Source organism: Puma concolor, chromosome C2 (assembly GCF_028749965.1).
Source record: "Puma concolor isolate L17-30 chromosome C2, mPumCon1.1.hap2, whole genome shotgun sequence".
Lineage (NCBI taxonomy): Eukaryota > Metazoa > Chordata > Mammalia > Carnivora > Felidae > Puma > Puma concolor.
In genome coordinates this window covers 15,247,829-15,266,213 of record NC_141675.1, presented here as the reverse complement: position 1 = coordinate 15,266,213, position 18,385 = coordinate 15,247,829, and the positions used below count along the sequence as shown (strand labels likewise).

Here is an 18,385-nt window from a genome sequence, read left to right as displayed (position 1 = left end):
ATATACTAGTCTCTGTCCCTGGTTCCTGGCACAGAGCTCCTAAATCCCTCATAATCTTGTAAGTGATAAAGGCACCAGAGGCATCTTTCGTTCTAACATTTGGTCTCTGTCTCTGGTTCCTGACACAGAAGTCTTAAATCCCTTGGAATTTCCTGCCTGACAGTAGGGTCTTTTGTTCTAACGAGGTAACTCTTGGTGGCTCCTGGATGGGGGCTGGTCACCAGAAAGCCCAAGCCATGATGAGAGGCTTGGAATTCAGCCCCAACCCACTCTCCAGAGGAGGGAGAGAAGCTGGAAATGGAGTTAATGATTGTCGTGCCAATGCGATGAAGCCTCCATAAAACTCCCCAAGTACAGGATCTGGAGAGTTTCTGGATGGCCAAACACGTGGGTGGAGGTGCCAGGAGAGTGGCAGTGGCACTCTTAATGGACAGAAGCTCCACCAGCCCTTGCCGCACCCCTCGCTCTATGCATCTCCTCCATCTGGATGTTCATCTGGGTCCTCTACCATATACCCTTTCAGAATGATCTGGCAAAAGTGAACAAACTTTTCCTGAGTTCTGTAAGCTGCTCTAGCAAGTCAATGGAATCCAAGAAGGGGTCATGGGAACCTCCACCGTATAGCTGATCGGTCAGAAGGACAGGTGACAACCTGGACTGGCAACTGACATCAGAAGGGGCAACTGTGAGTCAGAGTGCTTAACTTGTGGGGTCTGATGCTATCTCCCGGTAGACAGTGCCAGAATGGAGTTAAATTGTGCTAGGGCCACAGCATTGACTGGTAGGAGGAACCCCCCCCCCCCACACACACACACACACATCTGTCGTCAGAAGTGTTGTAAGTGTGGCAGTCATGTGAGAGAAAAGGAAAAATACAGGAAGAGGACTGAGTTTTTCCCAATACATAATTCCTTCCCACAGAGCTATCTAGAAGATCTCAATGCCAGAAGTTAAGGATAGTTAAGACTCTGTTTTCTATTTCTTCAATCAATATGGAGACTAATTCTTTTAGAATTCTGTTACATGAGACATTTCATAAAAATATACGATGGTTACTAATTACAAGTTTCCACAGGCACATTCAGCATTTTATGCACACTATATGCTTTTCCCTGATCCTGAAGAAGCCCTGTAAGTATTATAATTTCAATTTTATAGATGAGAAAAATGAGATTCAAAGATGTTAGTTGCCCAAGGCCACCTGATGGCAGATGACGATGTATGGGAACCCGACGTGTGTCTCAAACCCAAGCGTGTACTTGTCACACCAGGGTCTAAGGTTAGGCTACATCCAAATTTTACCTTGTCTTAAAAATAAGGCTTGGGACTTGTGGTTATTTCGTGAATTTCCTATTACTGAATAAAAACAGTTCAATAAGCTAAAATGTAAGACCACATAAAGGCCAATTTTGGTCTGAATGAATCCCTTATTCCTAACAAAAGGGAGGCCAACTGCCCAGATTTAAACAGGCTCACAGCAGAACCTTATCCTGAGGATACTGCTAATGGTACGCACATAAATGGATAAAGAAACTCCTCCTCAACGTGTTAGAAGGTCATCTGGGAACAATTATAAACAAAACAAAACTAAGTACAGAATATTACTGAAAGGACTCTATTGAGCCAGGGCACTGGCCAGTTATGGCACCTGTGCAAACACGGATGCACAGACTGGGAAGTCAGGAAGGTGGACTGGGAAGTCAGGAAGGCGGGGTCCAGGAAGGAAGGCGTGGACTGGGAAGTCAGGAAGGTGGGATCCAGGAAGGAAGAAAGCCCACAAACCACAAAATCGTAAAATTTAAAGCAAATGAACAGAACAAAAATTCTTTTATGTAAGTAATAATTCTAAAGAATTTAGAGAAACAGCACAATTTCGAACCAATATATATAGCAGCTGACATTGTATCTGGGCTTGAAGATCCCTTTTCTTGCTACTGGTCCTTCTGTAATTGTATACATGAAATGTCACAGATTTTCATAAAGCAAATATTACACAAGTGTTACTATACAAGTAAAATACCAATGCACTCTTTTCCAACAATCCATTTAAATGTATTTAGAACTTGTGAAAATATACTGAGCCATAAAATTTTCACTTTAACGTGCTTAACACTCACTTGCCTGAAATTGTATCTCAGGGTAAAAAAATATTAAGTACTCTTACTCTGGGATCACTCCAAACTGTATTTATTCAATATCTCCACCCCCCCACCCCCATCCACCACAACAGAACAAAGGCAAAAAACAGTTTCTTCTACTGGCAAAGTAAGAGTCTTTTGCTTCATGGTAACACCACCAGACAGAAGCTATATAATTTCTTAACTGACTGATTGAACAACTCACTAGGAACATATTCAGCTTCAAATCTTAGGCGTTCATGACATTATCCTTATATTCATTCATTGAACAGTCACTGAACATTTTCTACACGTTAAACCACAGAACAGACCTAATTGCGGGAAGAGACCTAAAGGAGGATTCATTCCACAATGATCCAGAAAAATTCAGATTTCCTGAATCTGGAGGCAAAGAGGCAAATTTCTTTTAAATACTTAATTTCTATAATATTAGCAACAAATTCACAAAAGTTACAGTAATAAAAGCTGTTAACTATAAAACTCGGCTCAATTATCTAAGGCTTTCAAAGTATCATGCATGTAAAATGATCTAATGTGATTAATGTTAAATGGCATTGACAAACAGGGATCACGGATTACTCTAGAATAATGAGATACGGAACACGAGCGATTTCGCATCGACCATGAGTTCAAATCTCAGCTTAGCCTCCTACTAATTGTATGGACTGGGAAATTTCAGAAAATCTCTCTGCCCAGGAGTTCCCATCTGTAAGAGGGATAATAAGTGATTAAAAGATGCCTAATAAGATGCACGGCTCAAAGCAGGCTTTCTCTAAAGAGTCAGTTACCTGTTCTTCCCTTGCCCCCAGAGCAAAGGACAAAACCCCCAAGTCCTCGATTAGCGATTCCCAACGTGAGAATCACAGCATTCCTCCTCCTTATCCAGCGTGCCCACTGGGAAGAGGTTTCATTATTCCATCTCAGGTGCTGGGAAGTCTAGGAATGCCACGGAGGTTTACACTCAAATAGAAAAATACTTTCAAGAGAAGAAAAGAAAAGATTCTCTTTTCCAAGTTACTGACTTCTAAAACCTGGCTCAACAGAAGAGCCCCCAGGATGGCTCAGTCGGTTAGGCATCTGACTCTTGGTTTTGGCTCAGGTCATGATCTCAGGGTTCCTGGGACTCAGCCCGGCATCAGGCTCTGTGCTGACAGCACCGACCCTGCTTAGGATTCTCTCTCTCTCTCCCTCTCTCTTTGCCCCTCTCGTGCTCCTCCTCTCTCTCTCTCTCTCTCTCTCTCTCTCTCAAAATAAGTAAACTTTAAAAAAGTTTTCAAAAAATGAAAAACCTAGCTAAACAGAAATTATTTTAGTCTTATTTTTAGCTAGCTTTTTTAACTAATTAAAATTAGTTAATTAGTGAATTAATCAATCCAGCCTGAGGATCAACACTTCCCACGTGAGGAAGGCACCGTCATAGCGTTGTCCTCCCACAGCACTTCCAGGTCACACAGCTCTGTGGGGAAGCAGCTGTACCACTCTCCGCGTAAACGGTGCCTTCTGGAGCAAAACCAGGAAAACAGCATGAATGGTGCCCCCTGCCACTGCACCACTGTAATCTCAACAATTCATTGTAATTAGTCTGGGTGATTTTTTTTTTTTTAACATTTATGATCCTCGATTGAAGGTAAGTATAAAAATTGCAAAGGAAAATTCTAAGTTTAAAAAAATATACAACCAAACAGCTCTTTTCCTATGCCTAAGGCATTTCATGTATAACAGCATCCTCAGTGTCTTCCCACTGGCTTCTACTGGCTCTTCCACAGTCTAAGTCCCTGGACAGAAATGAGGTGAAAGTGAGAGGACAATCAGGACATCGGTAACATGCAAACCCAAAGGTGCCAAAGGACTCGGACATTCGGTAACACCAGGAGGCACGGAGCATGTGATTTTACCGAGTCATGTGTTCACGACTCCCTTTCCAAGTTAAAGTTAAGCAGTTCATAACATATTAGACTATATCAAGCCATAGGTCTCTCACGAAATATGTTAACCCATGACATAAAGTGACATAAGAAACCATCCCCTCTTTTACCAAATAGCTACTATGTTTGCGAGGTTCAAAATCCAAAATTACATAGAAAGGGGCACACTGGTTTTGTCCCTACCCCTGCCTCAGGTCCTGTTCCCTCATAGTCTCTATGGCAACCATTTCTTGTTAGTTTTTTTATTTACCTTTCCAGTGTATTTATAAAAATCCTAGTAAATACAACTATATGTTCTTATTATCCCCCTTAAAGAAAAGGCGCTGTATAGTGCCCTCTGTCCCTCACGTTGCTTCTTTCCATCAACTTACCCTAGAGATCTGCCACATCAGTACAAAGACATCTTCCCCCCCACCTTTTTTTTAAGAGCCGTAGTACCCCACTCTGTGGATATACCATAATGCATTCAACCAGACCCTATCAGGTTGCTTCCAAAACATCTTCTTAAGTGATACTTTTTTTTTTTTTTTCAAATCTCTCCTGCCACTGTAACCAAGTGAATTATCCCTCTCACAGGACTTGTTTTCTTAGACCTGTAATAAAACAGATGAGTGACCTACTGTTCATATTTTGTAATAACCATCAGAAATTTCCACTTCACATGGCTGCATTCTCTCCCCAAAGTTTAATGTATTTATTAGAGGATTTCACAGAGCCTTTAATATACCATTATGCATTATGAATCTCCAAAATGTATACTGTGTGATATTTCCCAAACTTATCTGGCTACAGAGTAGTTCTTTGGCCAAACCTGCTATAGATGAAGTATTCCACAAAACAAACTTTAGCAAATACTGGGGCATATATAATTACTGTCATCTATTTAAACAAAATGTAAGACTACTGTGAACGTTAAAGAAACCGGCTAAGCCAATTTTTAGACTACGTATTCCTTAGCTATTTTTTGGATTATAAACCCCTTTGAGATCTCGATGTAAAGCTACCTGATCCTCGCCTACAAAGAATGCATACAAGCGTAAAATTTTCCAGTGTCTGGGAATGCATGGACCACAGTCCCCATGGTCTTATCTATTTTAAAAGTAATTTTGAATAGAAGTGCTATATTATCTGTGGCCTCACTGATATTTCAAATGCTAGGACAGAACCCAGAGCTAATGAAAAAACAGCACAGAATTCACCACGAAGTGTACCTTGATGTAAAGCAAATAAAGCACCCTCAAAAGGGATCATGTTTAACAATTAATGATATCACACAAAGTAAATCCTATTAAATAACTGTGGAAACGGTTACGAGGGGTTGTAGTCTTATTTTTACACAGGTGGCTCCCATTTTAAGCAAATACATTAGATTCTTACAGGATTAAGAAAGTTGGTCTTGGGGCGCCTGGGTGGCACAGTCGGTTAAGCATCGGACTTCAGCCAGGTCACGATCTCACGGTCCAGGAGTTCGAGCCCCGCGTCAGGCTCTGGGCTGATGGCTCAGAGCCTGGAGCCTGTTTCCGATTCTGTGTCTCCCTCTCTCTCTGCCCCTCCCCCGTTCATGCTCTGTCTCTCTCTGTCCCAAAAATAAATAAACGTTGAAAAAAAAAAATTAAAAAAAAAAAAAAAGTTGGTCTTTAATTCATTTTGTACAATATGATCTCAAGATCAAGGATTTTCAGAATGAAATGCATTTCACATTAGACAGCAGTATCTACCAGAAATATAATTCTGCTGCAGATCCGAATGTGACAATGTGAATGCCCAGGGGAGGAAAAAATTCCAGGAGTTTTAAATGTAGAACAAAAAATCCCCAAGCATGATTACAGTCTAGCCGGTGAAATGATTAGGAGAGAGAGAGAAGTTTTAAAACGCAGGACTACCACATGTGATTTGGGACTGGTACCCTACAGGAGGGCAAAAGGGCAGAAGGGCATTCCACGGAGAGGGCCAGTGGGGGCTGAAGCCCAGACCAGGCTCCTCTCATGGAGCCTTGTGCTGAAGTTTGAATCTGCTTACAAGGGGCATCTGTTGTAATTCAAACAAAGAGTTCAGTAATACCCTTCTTCCCTCTCTTCCCAACTTCCTTCCCCCCAAAACCCCATCCACCCATGGCAAACATTAAAAAGTACTACAATTTTTAAAAAGGAAAGATGTTTTCTAGATCATGATGGTATCCCAGCAGCCAAACTATAATAGAATGGAAATTTCTAATTTAAATTCTTATCAAAAATGGTATTTTTTTATTTTACAGAGAGACAGAAAGAGAGAGAGAGAGCACGCGTATGTGAGCGGGGGAGAGGGGCAGAGGGAGAGAGAGAGACAGAAAGAATCTCAGGTAGGCTCCAAGCTCAGTGCAGAGCCCAACACAGGGCTGAATCCCACCACCTTGGGATGATGACCTGAGCAGAAATCAAGAGTCGGACGGTCAACCGACTGAGCCACCCAGGTGCTCCCCAAAATTTGTTGCTTGACAGAACTTTTTTTTTTTTTTTAATGAAAACATCTCCAATACTTCCATGGAACTCAATGGGAATACAGTCTATTATATATGAATTTGCTTTATTCCTATCTTTGTTGAGTACATCAATTCCCAAGGTAAGAATCTGTGTGAGCATCTTCAGTATTTTTCCAGAATAAAGAATGGTATCAAGCTGAAAACACCCTATATATAAAAGAACATGCACCAAACATACAAGCACCAAGTGTTAATTATATGCTACGGCAAATTCTGAGAAAGAGATTATACGTATCATGTTTACCCTTCTCATGCTCTTCTGAGAAACCATTCCACACTCTTGTCTATGATATAAAATAAAGTATAGCCACCTTACACATGTGAATCCATTTCCAAAGGTACATCCAATTCCCAAGTTCCTAGTCAGAGATGATACAGAATTCAACAGCTTCTCCAAATCGGGCAATCTGACAAAAAAGAAGCAGTATAGTCCAGGAATATAGAAAGAGAAGACAATTCTACACTGACATGTGAACAAAATGAAAACCAAATGACACTAATATACATATTCCCTACAAAAGAAAAAGAAATAGGTAAAATATTAAAGTATTTTTCCTACTTCATTATGAAAGGCAGACTACGCTTTACCCTTCACTTGGATATTATTCAAAAAAAAAAAAAAAAACCCTGCTTAAACTTACTAAAATCCAAACTATGGCTTAATAAAAATTAAAATATTTAAAAATATCCTCTTTGGAGTAAATATGAAAATCTGCTTGGAATAGCCCATCTAGAGCCTTTCTGCACTGGCAAATCAGCTCCAGATAAAAATGCACATTTACATCATAATCACATTATCTTCATAAACCAAGCATTGACAAAAAGTTTTGGCCACTCTCATCCTCCATCAGTCATTTAAAAATGTCTAGCCCAGGGAGGCAAAGAGTCACTAATTTCTAAACCTAGCACTACTCCAGTCTAAGTCCTCTGCCCTCAGGAAGACTTAACAGCAACACTACCAAACACTATCTCAGCACCATGCCAACCATAGACCCCTTCACGGTTTATCATCATAGTTACAAATAATCATCAAAGTCTCCCCAAGTTATGTAATTCAATGAGTATCACTCAACAAAATACATGAAGTTGCTTGCTAAACAAAAACAGAGGCAAACTTCACTACAAGCTAGAATACTGGAATAGCTACCTGCTTTGTACAGGAACCAACTTCTCTTGTTTCAAAAGGAGGTTTAAAAAGGGGCGGGGGAGTGAGTTGCTGCACCCTTACACATACATACACAGATCTTTATTACTAATACGTGCTTACTGCAAAATTTGAAATACTGTATCCATAAAACTGGTAACTATAGGAGACTCCACAATCAATAAGAGAAAGCTACAATACGAATCAAAAACCACACTGCCTAATGTGTAACACTAACCCTTAGACTCACCTGTATGTTCCTTTATGTAAATGGCCCATTTTGTGAACTGCAGATTCTATCCACTTTAACATCATATTTGTGATGAAATATAGTAAGAAAGAAGGGGAAGGAAAGAGGAAGAAAAACAACCCATTACAGGATGTTGACAAGTTTAACTACTAAGGCTTTAGAATATGTTCATACCCACATACCACTAAAATAAACCAGGTTCCTCTAACAACAGGTTGCTTTGGCTTTCGATTTTAACCTACTCAAGTAACAGGAGTCTAGTGTAACAAAATATTCTAATTTTCATACACTAAGCTCCCTTAGAAGAAAACCTGTGTACTTCTCGGTCTCAATTACCAAATAAAGCAATTCTTCAATCCAACTCAATTGTCCTACAGCTTAATTTGAATGGATGAGATTTCCTATCTCTCCCTTTATTACAACTCCATAGATTGTGGTGCAGAGAAACAAACCAACTACAGGCCGAAAGGTAACGAAAATTCTGATAATATGCGTGGGGTACATATGATCTCTAGAGCTATCAATACCTAACCACAGATCCCAAAGGGTATGCTTACTTACAGACCTACCGAAAAAACCTCCTACTTGCCAATCACCACTGAATTCATCCTGGTTTGTTAGTATCTTTTATTTATTCTAATGACTACTTTTTTAAAAGTGTCTCTAATGGACTCAGGAAAATGTTTTAACTGGCACTCACAAATGGAATTAGCAGGAATGCAAATGGCTATCACTGTGTTCACTAGCACACGCCAAAGTAAACTCAATGAGGTTAGGACTCTGTCTACCTTGTGTGCCCATACCCCAGTGCCTGGCACCTAGGAGATATCACAATACCCATGAAATGAATGAAATTGTGTACCAACAAAATTCATGGAGCAGCCTGAAAATTTCAGTGGTAACAGAACTGTATTAAATAATGTACTGCCTAAAAGAACGAACAATTGTCAAAACTTGGGAACCTTCTAACCAGTGCTGTCTGTGGTAACAGAGTATTTAACCTATATGAGAAAATACGACTGATGGTTCAAGTCAATTCCAAAGAGAAGCCTGCAATACGTTTTTGTAATAAAGCAAACAAAAGTTGCATTTTTATAAGATAAATGACTTTCCTCCTATCCCAAAACCATGATCAATGAAAATTACAGAATTTTAGAAGCAGAAGAAACCTGAGAGCCGAAATTATGGAACAGATGAACTTGGTTCAGAGTCATATATACTGCCACCAATTTATTCAAAAATTTTGCATAATCACATACCCAAGATAGCATTTGATGAATATTAACTTTATTCTACTTTTTTGGCTATGCTAAGTAGTTGCCAGTTGGAGAAGTAATGACTGATGAGTATCATACTCTTCCATTCTTCTGACTTTATTTACCAGGGGAAAACTGATGAGAAAATACAACTTTATTGACACAAATAGTTCCTCTCTTCCCAGTTTTCAAGTTACAGTGTTCGGACTCCATAAACCACAGTTCTACGGTTCTCTCATTCTATTTTTAGACTGTGTGATAGTTTATTACATTTGATTTCTGTTACTGACTTGTATATTTACTGTGGCCAAGTCTTATTTTCCCAAAGATTTAGAAAGTATACCCTTCCAAAGTGCTCCCCTGCCATGCCATTATTAAGTGCTTGATAATTTCTTTGTCATTCATTTGGATGTAAGTTTCATTAGTGCAGAGTTGGTTCTGTCTTGTTGGATATTACACAATAGATTCTAAGTGTTATTACAATGAGGAATGAATGAATGATTTGGAAGGCAATAGCATTATCATGCCTTTTTTTTTTTTTTTTTTTTAACGTTTATTGATTTTAGACAGAGAGAGACACAGTGCGAGCTGGGCAGGGGCAGAGACAGAGGGAGACGCAGAATCTGAAACAGGCTAAAGGCTCTGAGCTGTCAGCACAGAGCCTGATTCGGGGCTCAAACACAGGAATCATGGGGTCATGACCTGAAGTGAAGTCGGAGGCTTAACAGACTGAGCTACCCAGACGCCCCTAGCATGCTTCTTTTGATAGCTAAGCAGCCAATATCTGAGAAGACATCATAATTTCTATCCAGTTTTATGAAAACTAGAATGTTCTTTAACTGCTCTAAGCTGAAAATTTGCAAACAAATCTAAGAACAGACAACACTGTATTTGATACACATTAGTAGAGAAAGTGCTAAAAGAAAGAAAGAAAGAAAGACCTCCAAAATGCAGTTTATTCAAATGTCACACAAAGAATTACGGAAGATTCCTCAGAACGAGTTTCCAGTATTCCATTACCACCACTGTGACTTGATCCTCCCCAAAACCACTGCTAAATGACTTCACTGTCTGGAGACTCCCTTTTCCTCCATGATTTGAGAATTTGTAAGTGAACATACTGAAGTAATAATCAACGACTACTCTCCAGGGCCTTAGAATAATCTTTAAAAAAAGATTGGGGGGGGGGGGCGGCTGGTTAAAAACGCGACTAAAAACACACAAAAAGCAATTTTCCTGTTAGTTGTGAAAGACTGGAAAATTTTCACTGCATCCTTCCCTCCTCTGCTGGTCACAGAGGAAGAATTGGAAGCGGAAAATTTACAACACTTCCATGCCGTTTGAGTCAGGAACTGCGAAGAGAGAGGAGAATCACAAGTGTGGGGACACATGTATTCTACAAGAGAGCAGGAAGTCAGTTTGTCGAGCATGGGCCGCCCGTCCAGCATCCTAAATGGGAACGCCGGCCTTCTGCAAGCCCACCCCCAGTCCCCTCCTAACCCTGAAGCGAAAGCCACCGGGATACGGGATTTTGCTAGGCTGACTGAAAAAGGAGCAGCTCGCAGAGCTCAGGACACTTTCCTCTTTCTATTTGGCCTGCGGCAGGAGGCTACTCCCCTGGTTCTCGCCAAAAGAGGAGGCGGACCAGGCAGAGTCAGCAGCGAAAAGCAGCCTTGGCTGCGAAGGCAGCTCGTCCACGCGGCCGGAGAACTCACCGAACAAAAGCACACCGCGCGGACCGGGTGGGGAGACGCGCAAGAAGGGAAAAGATCCACCCCAAGTCTTCACCACTGCCTGGGGCTAGAAACAGGTGGAGCCGCGCTTACAGGGAGAAGAAAGATGGATTTTCGAGGGGCTAATCGGAACTCCAGCGCCAAGGCAACCGGAACCGAGACCCCCGGCCGGGGAGCACGCCCGGGAATAAGGGAGGCGAGCGCTGCGGGGAGAAAGGAAGAGATGGTCGGGGTCAAGGGCTGCCGGACGGCCCCGCACGGCGCCGAGGATGCGGGCGGCGAGGATGCCCGCGGCGCGCTGCCGGCTGCCCCCACTCGGGCCTCCTGGGCGCCGCCGCCGCCGCCGCCCCCTCGCCCCCGCGCCCCGGGCGGCCACACAAAGGGGATGGCGAGGCGCGCCGGCTGCGGGGCGGCGGAGGGGCGCCGGGCCCGGGACGAGGTGGCCGGACCGCGACGGCCGCCGCGCCCCCGCCTTTGTCTGCCTCGTTCCGCGCTTCCCCCACCCCCGCCGAGCAGCCCTGCCGCCCGCGGCGCCCTCACCCCGCTCATTACCCGGGTGAGTAGCGGTCTCATCTGCTCGCCGGCCCCATCCGCCTCCATGGCCCGCCGGCCAGCCCGCGGCGGCCGCTACGGAGCTGCCCCGCGCGGTCCGCCCGCCGCCGCCGCCGCCGCCGCCGCCGAGACCCGGGCGCGCGAAGGGAAACGAACGTGCGTCCGTGAGCGAGGCGCGCGCGTGGGGAGAGCCGAGCGCGGGAGACGCGGGGCGGCGGGTGCGCGCGGCGGCCGCAGGGCTGGCTCTCGCCGGGGGAGCGAGGCCGCGGCGTGGAACGTGGAGCGAGAACTGAGCGAGCGGGAGGACGAGGCGGGGGAGGAGGAGTGAGCCGCGTAGGGCCCGGGGGCGGGGCCGCAGGCCGTGACGCGCGCGGCGCCCGGGGCCCGCCCCGACACGCCCCCTCCCCGCCTCCCTCGTCACGCCCCCTGCCAGTCTGGCACCGCCAGCCCGCTCTGCGCGCCTGCGGGCCCCGCCGCGAGGCCACCCGGAGACGGGGCGGGAGGCAAGCGGGACGGGCGTCCGTCCCAGCCAATCGGCGGCTCGCGGCGTTCCGCGTGCACAGCCGCCGCCACCGCCGCCCCGCCTCCTCAGGAGGCTCCGCCCCTCTTTGTAAAATCGTAACTGACCCAAACAGATTGTCTAACTCGTTCTGCAGGTGCGAGATTCGCCTGAGGTTTCGAAGTGCGGCGGACGGTTACCGTGGCCGCTACCGCCTAACCAGGTTCCTTACAGAGTCGCAGGAGGGTAGGAGGACGGCTCCCTTTTCCAGGACGCTCACGGGAACCCCAAAGGAGCTAACGGGTCTTCACGACTCCTCCAAGTTGTTTTTTTTTTTTTTAGCCTCTCAGTTCTGTAGGTGTGAACCCCAACTCTGAAAACAGTATCCTCGCGTGCTTGCCGCCTTGACCAGGCACCACAGCTGCTCCCACACTCTTGAGTCCACCCTCAAATATCCACACCTCGAGGTCGGCTCTCAAATATCTACACCCTCACTGGGAATGATGATGGGATCGGCCGCACAGGGTCACGGGTGGGTTAAGTGTATTTCTATCCGCAAACGTGCCTGACACTTAGCATGCTTCTTATGAGCATCACTGTTCACAAGCTTATCGTGAATGTTTTTATTTTTTTTCTTTTTTTTTTTTTAATTTTTTTTTCAACGTTTATTTATTTTTGGGACAGAGAGAGACAGAGCATGAACGGGCGAGGGGCAGAGAGAGAGGGAGACACAGAATCGGAAACAGGCTCCAGGCTCTGAGCCATCAGCCCAGAGCCCGACACGGGGCTCGAACTCACGGACCATGAGATAGTGACCTGGTTGAAGTCGGACGCTTAACGACTGCGCCACCCAGGCGCCCCTATCGTGAATGTTTTTAAAAGATAACAAAATGTTAGCTGAGAGGAGCGACATCAATGCTTTGGAGGGAAACTGTATGTTACGCCGGGTCTGGAGCACACGTCGTCCTATCCGTCTCTAGCAGTAAAGCCCTTTGTCAGAAAGTTAAGGATGCTGCATGCCTCGTCCTTGTTTGGGTCCTAGTCCCCTTTTGTTCTCAATTTCCCAGAGTTACTTCAAGGCTAGCACACATTATTCACTTACTTGTATAAGAGCATATGTGTTTCTATTAATAATAGCTACCGTTTAAAGAGGCCAGCAATTAGAGACTGCGATGTTTTGTAAACATGGTTCATCGCTAATCCTCACAACACTACAAAATATGTTTTATTATCCCCATTTTACAGGTGAGGAAGCAGAGGCTCATAAAGATAACTAGCTTTAGGTCCTGGTCAGTAGACCTGCTCTTTCAGTTGCACCATTCCAATGCCTCATTAAAGATAGTTGAACAACAATAAGAAAAGGGGAAGAAAAGGTGCAACAAGAATGAAAGAACGAATATGGAGAAAGAGAGAGAAAGACATTCTTTAAAAAGCACCTCCGGGGCGCCTGGGTGGCGCAGTCGGTTAAGCGTCCGACTTCAGCCAGGTCACGATCTCACGGTCTGTGAGTTCGAGCCCCGCGTCGGGCTCTGGGCTGATGGCTCAGAGCCTGGAGCCTGTTTCCGATTCTGTGTCTCCCTCTCTCTCTGCCCCTCCCCCACTCATGCTCTGTCTCTCTCTGTCCCAAAAATAAATAAACGTTGAAAAAAAAAATAAAAAAAAAATAAAAAAAAAAAAGCACCTCCTATAATTGTTGAAGGCATCAATCACTTGTACCCATCACTCTCTAAGGTGAATGGATTCATATTGAAGAATTAGTTCTGGACTCTCTTACAATGTAGCCATAAAACTGTAATTAGTGTGTGCAGAATACCCTCCACCCCCCTTCTCTGCCTTGTTTTTCTGTACAGCACTTACCCTCTTATAACACTTTGTATATTTTATGTTTTATTATGCTTTGTCTGTACACATACATTAACATAGTAATGTGTGTTCCATGTATGCTCCATGCAAGCAATGAAAGCAGTGATTTTTTTTTTTTGTCTGTTTGCTGTTAAATTCCTAGTGTGCCTAGAAGAGTGCTTGGCCTTTGTAAACTCTCTGTTAATTGAATGAAGTGGAGGTGGAGGGGAAGGGGGGCATCCGTTAAGACTCAAGAGCATCCTGGGTGACAGCTGAGGTTGTGGTCGAAGTAGTAACAGGAACAAAGTAGGAACCAAGACCCTTGGTGCCAGAGTTGAAAGAGCTAAGTAGTCAACTTCAAGAAGGCTTGAACATATATACTCAGGAGACCATGCTAGAAAAATTGAGTTTCTCCTCACCCATCTTGCAAAAGGAAAAAATAAGCCCCTGGTTTATTTAATCCACAGTTGTTTTTTGAGTGACTTCTGTGTTGCCGTGCACATTTTCCATTTCTCACTTGGTCCCAACTGCTAAAACAATAATGTAGTAAAAGTCTGAATTATAGAATTTATTACTCTCAACTTCCTACTTAATTCTGGCTTGGCCGGGGTTCATCCTGAGGTGATGGCTGTGGTGAGTAAAGAAGGTAATGTGTTAAAATTACGTTCATCAAATGTAAATGACTATGAAATGCTCCAAGGTGCTGAAAGGCAAATTATTATCTGAAGTCTTTTAAATATTCATCCAAGGGGCGCCTGGGTGGCGCAGTCGGTTAAGCGTCCGACTTCAGCCAGGTCACGATCTCGCGGTCCGTGAGTTCGAGCCCCGTGTCAGGCTCTGGGCTGATGGCTCAGAGCCTGGAGCCTGTTTCCGATTCTCTCTCTCCCTCTCTCTCTGACCCTCCCCCGTTCATGCTCTGTCTCTCCCTGTCCCAAAAATAAATAAACGTTGAAAAAAAAATTTAAAAAAATAAAAAAAATAATAATAAATAAATAAATAAATAAATATTCATCCAAAATGTAGCACAGGGACACAACTGCTAAACAAAAGTGAATGTGAACCTAAATTTATCACTAACAATGAATTCGTAGCACCTAAAATTAATGACATTCAGCTGTAGCCCAGGACACTTCCTGGGTTCCTGAAACAGTAGGTAATAGTAGCAGGGTCCTGGATGCAAACTCTTGGCAAGAGCTTCACCTTGAGGAGCGAATAATGTGCTCCCAACGGCTCTCTAGAAGTCAGAGCATATTTTGTAAAGACAAATAGCAGCTTCTTTGTCATTTTGAAAAGCCTGGAACCATCCTTAACCTTTAACAGAAGATCCTTTGACAGTTATGTATCACTTCATTGCCTCTTCTTGGTCATAGCTGAGATCTAAATGTTCCCAAGCAGCTGATCTTATAAGGAAAACGAAATTCTTTGGAATAGTGTTTACAAGATCACCGGGGCAGCTGCAATGGGAGAAAGACAAAAGGAAGATGATTGAAAAAAATTGTGGCTCTTCTGATAAATTTAAAAGCCAAAACAAAGGGGTTGCCTGGGTGGCTCAGGCAGTTGAATGTCTGACTCTTGATTTCAGCTCAGGTCATGATTGATCTCAGGGTTGTGAGATCTAGCCCCTCGTCAGGCTCCACACTGAGCTTTGGAACCTGCTTAAGATTCTCTCTCCTTCTCTCTCTGCCCCATCCCCCACTTTCTCCCTCTCTAAACAACAGCAACGAAAACTGAAAGACCTAATCCCTGGTTGCATGGAGTTCAAGATGAAAGACATCAATATGTAGACGAATGCGAACAATGCAGTGTGTGCAGCTCTAATGCAGTCACGGGAATCTCAATGGGAAACAAGGGGATCAACTTTTTTTTAAGTCTGTTTATTTTGAGAGAGAGAACGTGCCCAAGTGGGAGAGGGGCAGAGAGAGATGGAGAGAGAGAGTCCCAAGCAGGCTCCTCACTGCCAGCACGGAGCCCGATGCATGGCTCAAACCCTGGAACCTGGACATCATGACCTGAGGAGACATCAAGAGTCAGAGGCTCAACCAACGGAGCCACCCAGGCAGGTGCCCCCAGAATGGGATGCTTTTTGAGGCAGGAGAGGAATGAGGACTACCAGTTGTGGGGAAAGGACACATGTGCAGGTGTTTGGAAAAGTTAACGATAGTAGACTTAAACTGAGTTATGAATGATAATGGTAAAACTTGATCACATTGGGGAGAGGGGGAGGAAAGAGAGCATTACAAGCAGAGGTAACAGCAAGATCAAGGGCACTGGAAGAAAACATCAGAAACTGACTCATAAATACAAAGAACCAACTGGTGGTTGCCAGAGGGGATGGGAAAAATAGGTGAGGGGATCAAGAGGTAGAAAGTTGCAGTCATAAAATAAGTAAGGCATAAGGGTGAAGGGTACAGCACAGTCAATAATATTGTAATAACATTTTACGATCTGTTAATAAAACAAAATTCAGCTGAGTAAACCTGAAGATCTAAATGGCCTTATTAAAGGATTCATGAATCTGGCAGCGTCCCATCCAGCATGTGGAGGGAGGCTCTGAGGAGTTGTACCAAATGGAAGATTTTAATAGAAAGCAGCGTGGAGCAAGAACGCTAGAGGCAAAAGAAAAGAATGGATTGTTTTAGGCAAGATCACCTTCCCTTATGGGGAAGGCAAGGGGTCTTATCGTGAAGATTACTTCATCTTCCTGTAGGGGATGGAGAGGGTCCAAGTGACAGATTACCTCGTTGACACGGATCAGAAAATTCCTGACTGACTGGTTAAAACTACATTTCTGGGGGCTATTGAAACTGCAACTGGATTAGGTAGTAAGCCCCTGTTTGGTGACTTGGCCTGGCCCAAGTGACACCATTTTGGACCGATGGTTTTCTTTTTGGCAGGTGGCAGATGGTAACTTCACTGAATCGTGGTGAGCATTGTGAGCATATAATTGTCAATTCACTATGGTGTGCACTTGAAACTAATATAACATCATATGTCAACTCTACTTCGATAATAAACATTTTTAGAAAAGATCAAGGTGATTGATCCGAAGAAGCAGGGTAACCAAGTGCTGAAGCATCCCTTCTCACCCAGGCAGATTCCCTGGACGGGTTCCCTTTGTTCTCATTCTCTGTGTTTTTAGGCAAGTGACTTCATATGGCCAGCCTCCTTTTTGAGACTGTAAATTGGAGATAATCGTGGTATTATCCTCATGGATTTGCAATGATGAAAATGAAATGAGGCCATCTAGCACAACACCGAACGTATAGGACAATGAGAATACCGCCTGATACCGTAATGATGGCTACATGTCATTATACATTTGTCTAAACCCAAAGAACGGCCACCACCAAGAGTGAATTGAAATGCGATCTATGAACTTTGGATGATTATGATGTGTCAGTGTATGTTCATCGGTTGTATGTAACAAATGTATCCCTCCGGTGGACACTGCTGATCATAGAGGAGGCTATGCTTGTACGGGGGCACAGGGTATAGGTAAAATCTCTGTACCTTCCCTCAGTTTTGCTGTGAACCTAAAACTGCACTAAAAGAAATAGTCATTAAAAAGATCCTGGGGTGCCTGGGTGGCTCAGTTGGTTATGCATCCAACTTCGTCTGAGGTCATGATCTCATGGTTTGTGGGTTTAAGCCCTGCATCAGGCTCTGTGCTGACAGCTCAGAGCCTGGAGCCTGCTTCAGATTCTGTGTCTCCCTCTCTCTCTATACCTACCCTGTTTGCACTCCGTCTCTCTCTCTCTTTCTCTCAAAAATAAACATTAAAAAAATAAAAAGAACTCAGTCATTATTATAGGGCGCCTGGGTGGCTCAGTCAGTCAAGCATGCAACTCTGGCTCAGGTCATGATTTCGCGGTTTGTGAGTTCGAGCCCCAAGTCAAGCTCTATGTGGACAGCTCAGAGCCTGGAGCCTGCTTCAGATTCTGTGTCTCCCTCTCTCTCTGCCCCTCCCCTGTTCACACGCTCTCTCTTTCTCAAAAATAAATAAACATTAAAAAAGTCCTAAAGAACAAAGTTTAAGTTGGTGCCACAGGAAAAAGGTTAAAAGCACTTTAATCTGCTTTCACTAATAAAAATGGTAGGTAAAGTATATGTTCAGGTATGTTCATTGATGCATTATTGATAGAAAAAACTTGGCAATAATATGTCAATGATGGGGAATTGGTTAAATATATTTTGGTACTCCAAATGATGAAATACGATTTAGCACCAAAATAATGAGTTATATAAGTGTGCCAATAAGGAATGGGCTTCAAGATATATTATTAATATTAAGTTACCAAAAAAAATGCAAAGTAAGTGGGTATGCTACGATGCTTTATGTAAGAAAAAAACCCACTTATATATTTACATCAATATATCTATTTCCTCTTGGAAACATATACCAAACTATTTATGCCCACTTCTGATTATTTTATGCACATGTATACTCAGAAGGAACTACGATTATTGTACAAGTACAATTATGTTGAAGTCTGTAAGCCCTATCATGATCAAATAACATAGCAAGTTA

At 43.7% G+C, this 18,385-nt stretch overlaps 1 protein-coding gene across 13 annotated transcripts in view; it reads right to left on the bottom strand.

Moving 5' to 3' along the window:
• SLC4A7 (solute carrier family 4 member 7) overlaps window positions 1-11,822 on the bottom strand; it is a 109,038-nt gene extending 97,216 nt beyond the window's left edge. For 6 of the 13 annotated variants that reach the window (XM_086720610.1, XM_086720616.1, XM_086674162.1 and 3 more), the window contains exon 1: window positions 11,517-11,821. In XM_086720610.1, coding sequence (XP_086576736.1) covers window positions 11,517-11,564 — 48 coding nt within the window. In that variant the 5' untranslated portion in view covers window positions 11,565-11,821. Of the gene's footprint in view, window positions 1-6,892; window positions 11,469-11,516 lie in introns of those variants that run through there. The other 7 variants (XM_086720606.1, XM_086720612.1, XM_086720613.1 and 4 more) reach the window with 3 other exon arrangements.
• Window positions 11,823-18,385: the final 6,563 nt, after the last annotated feature.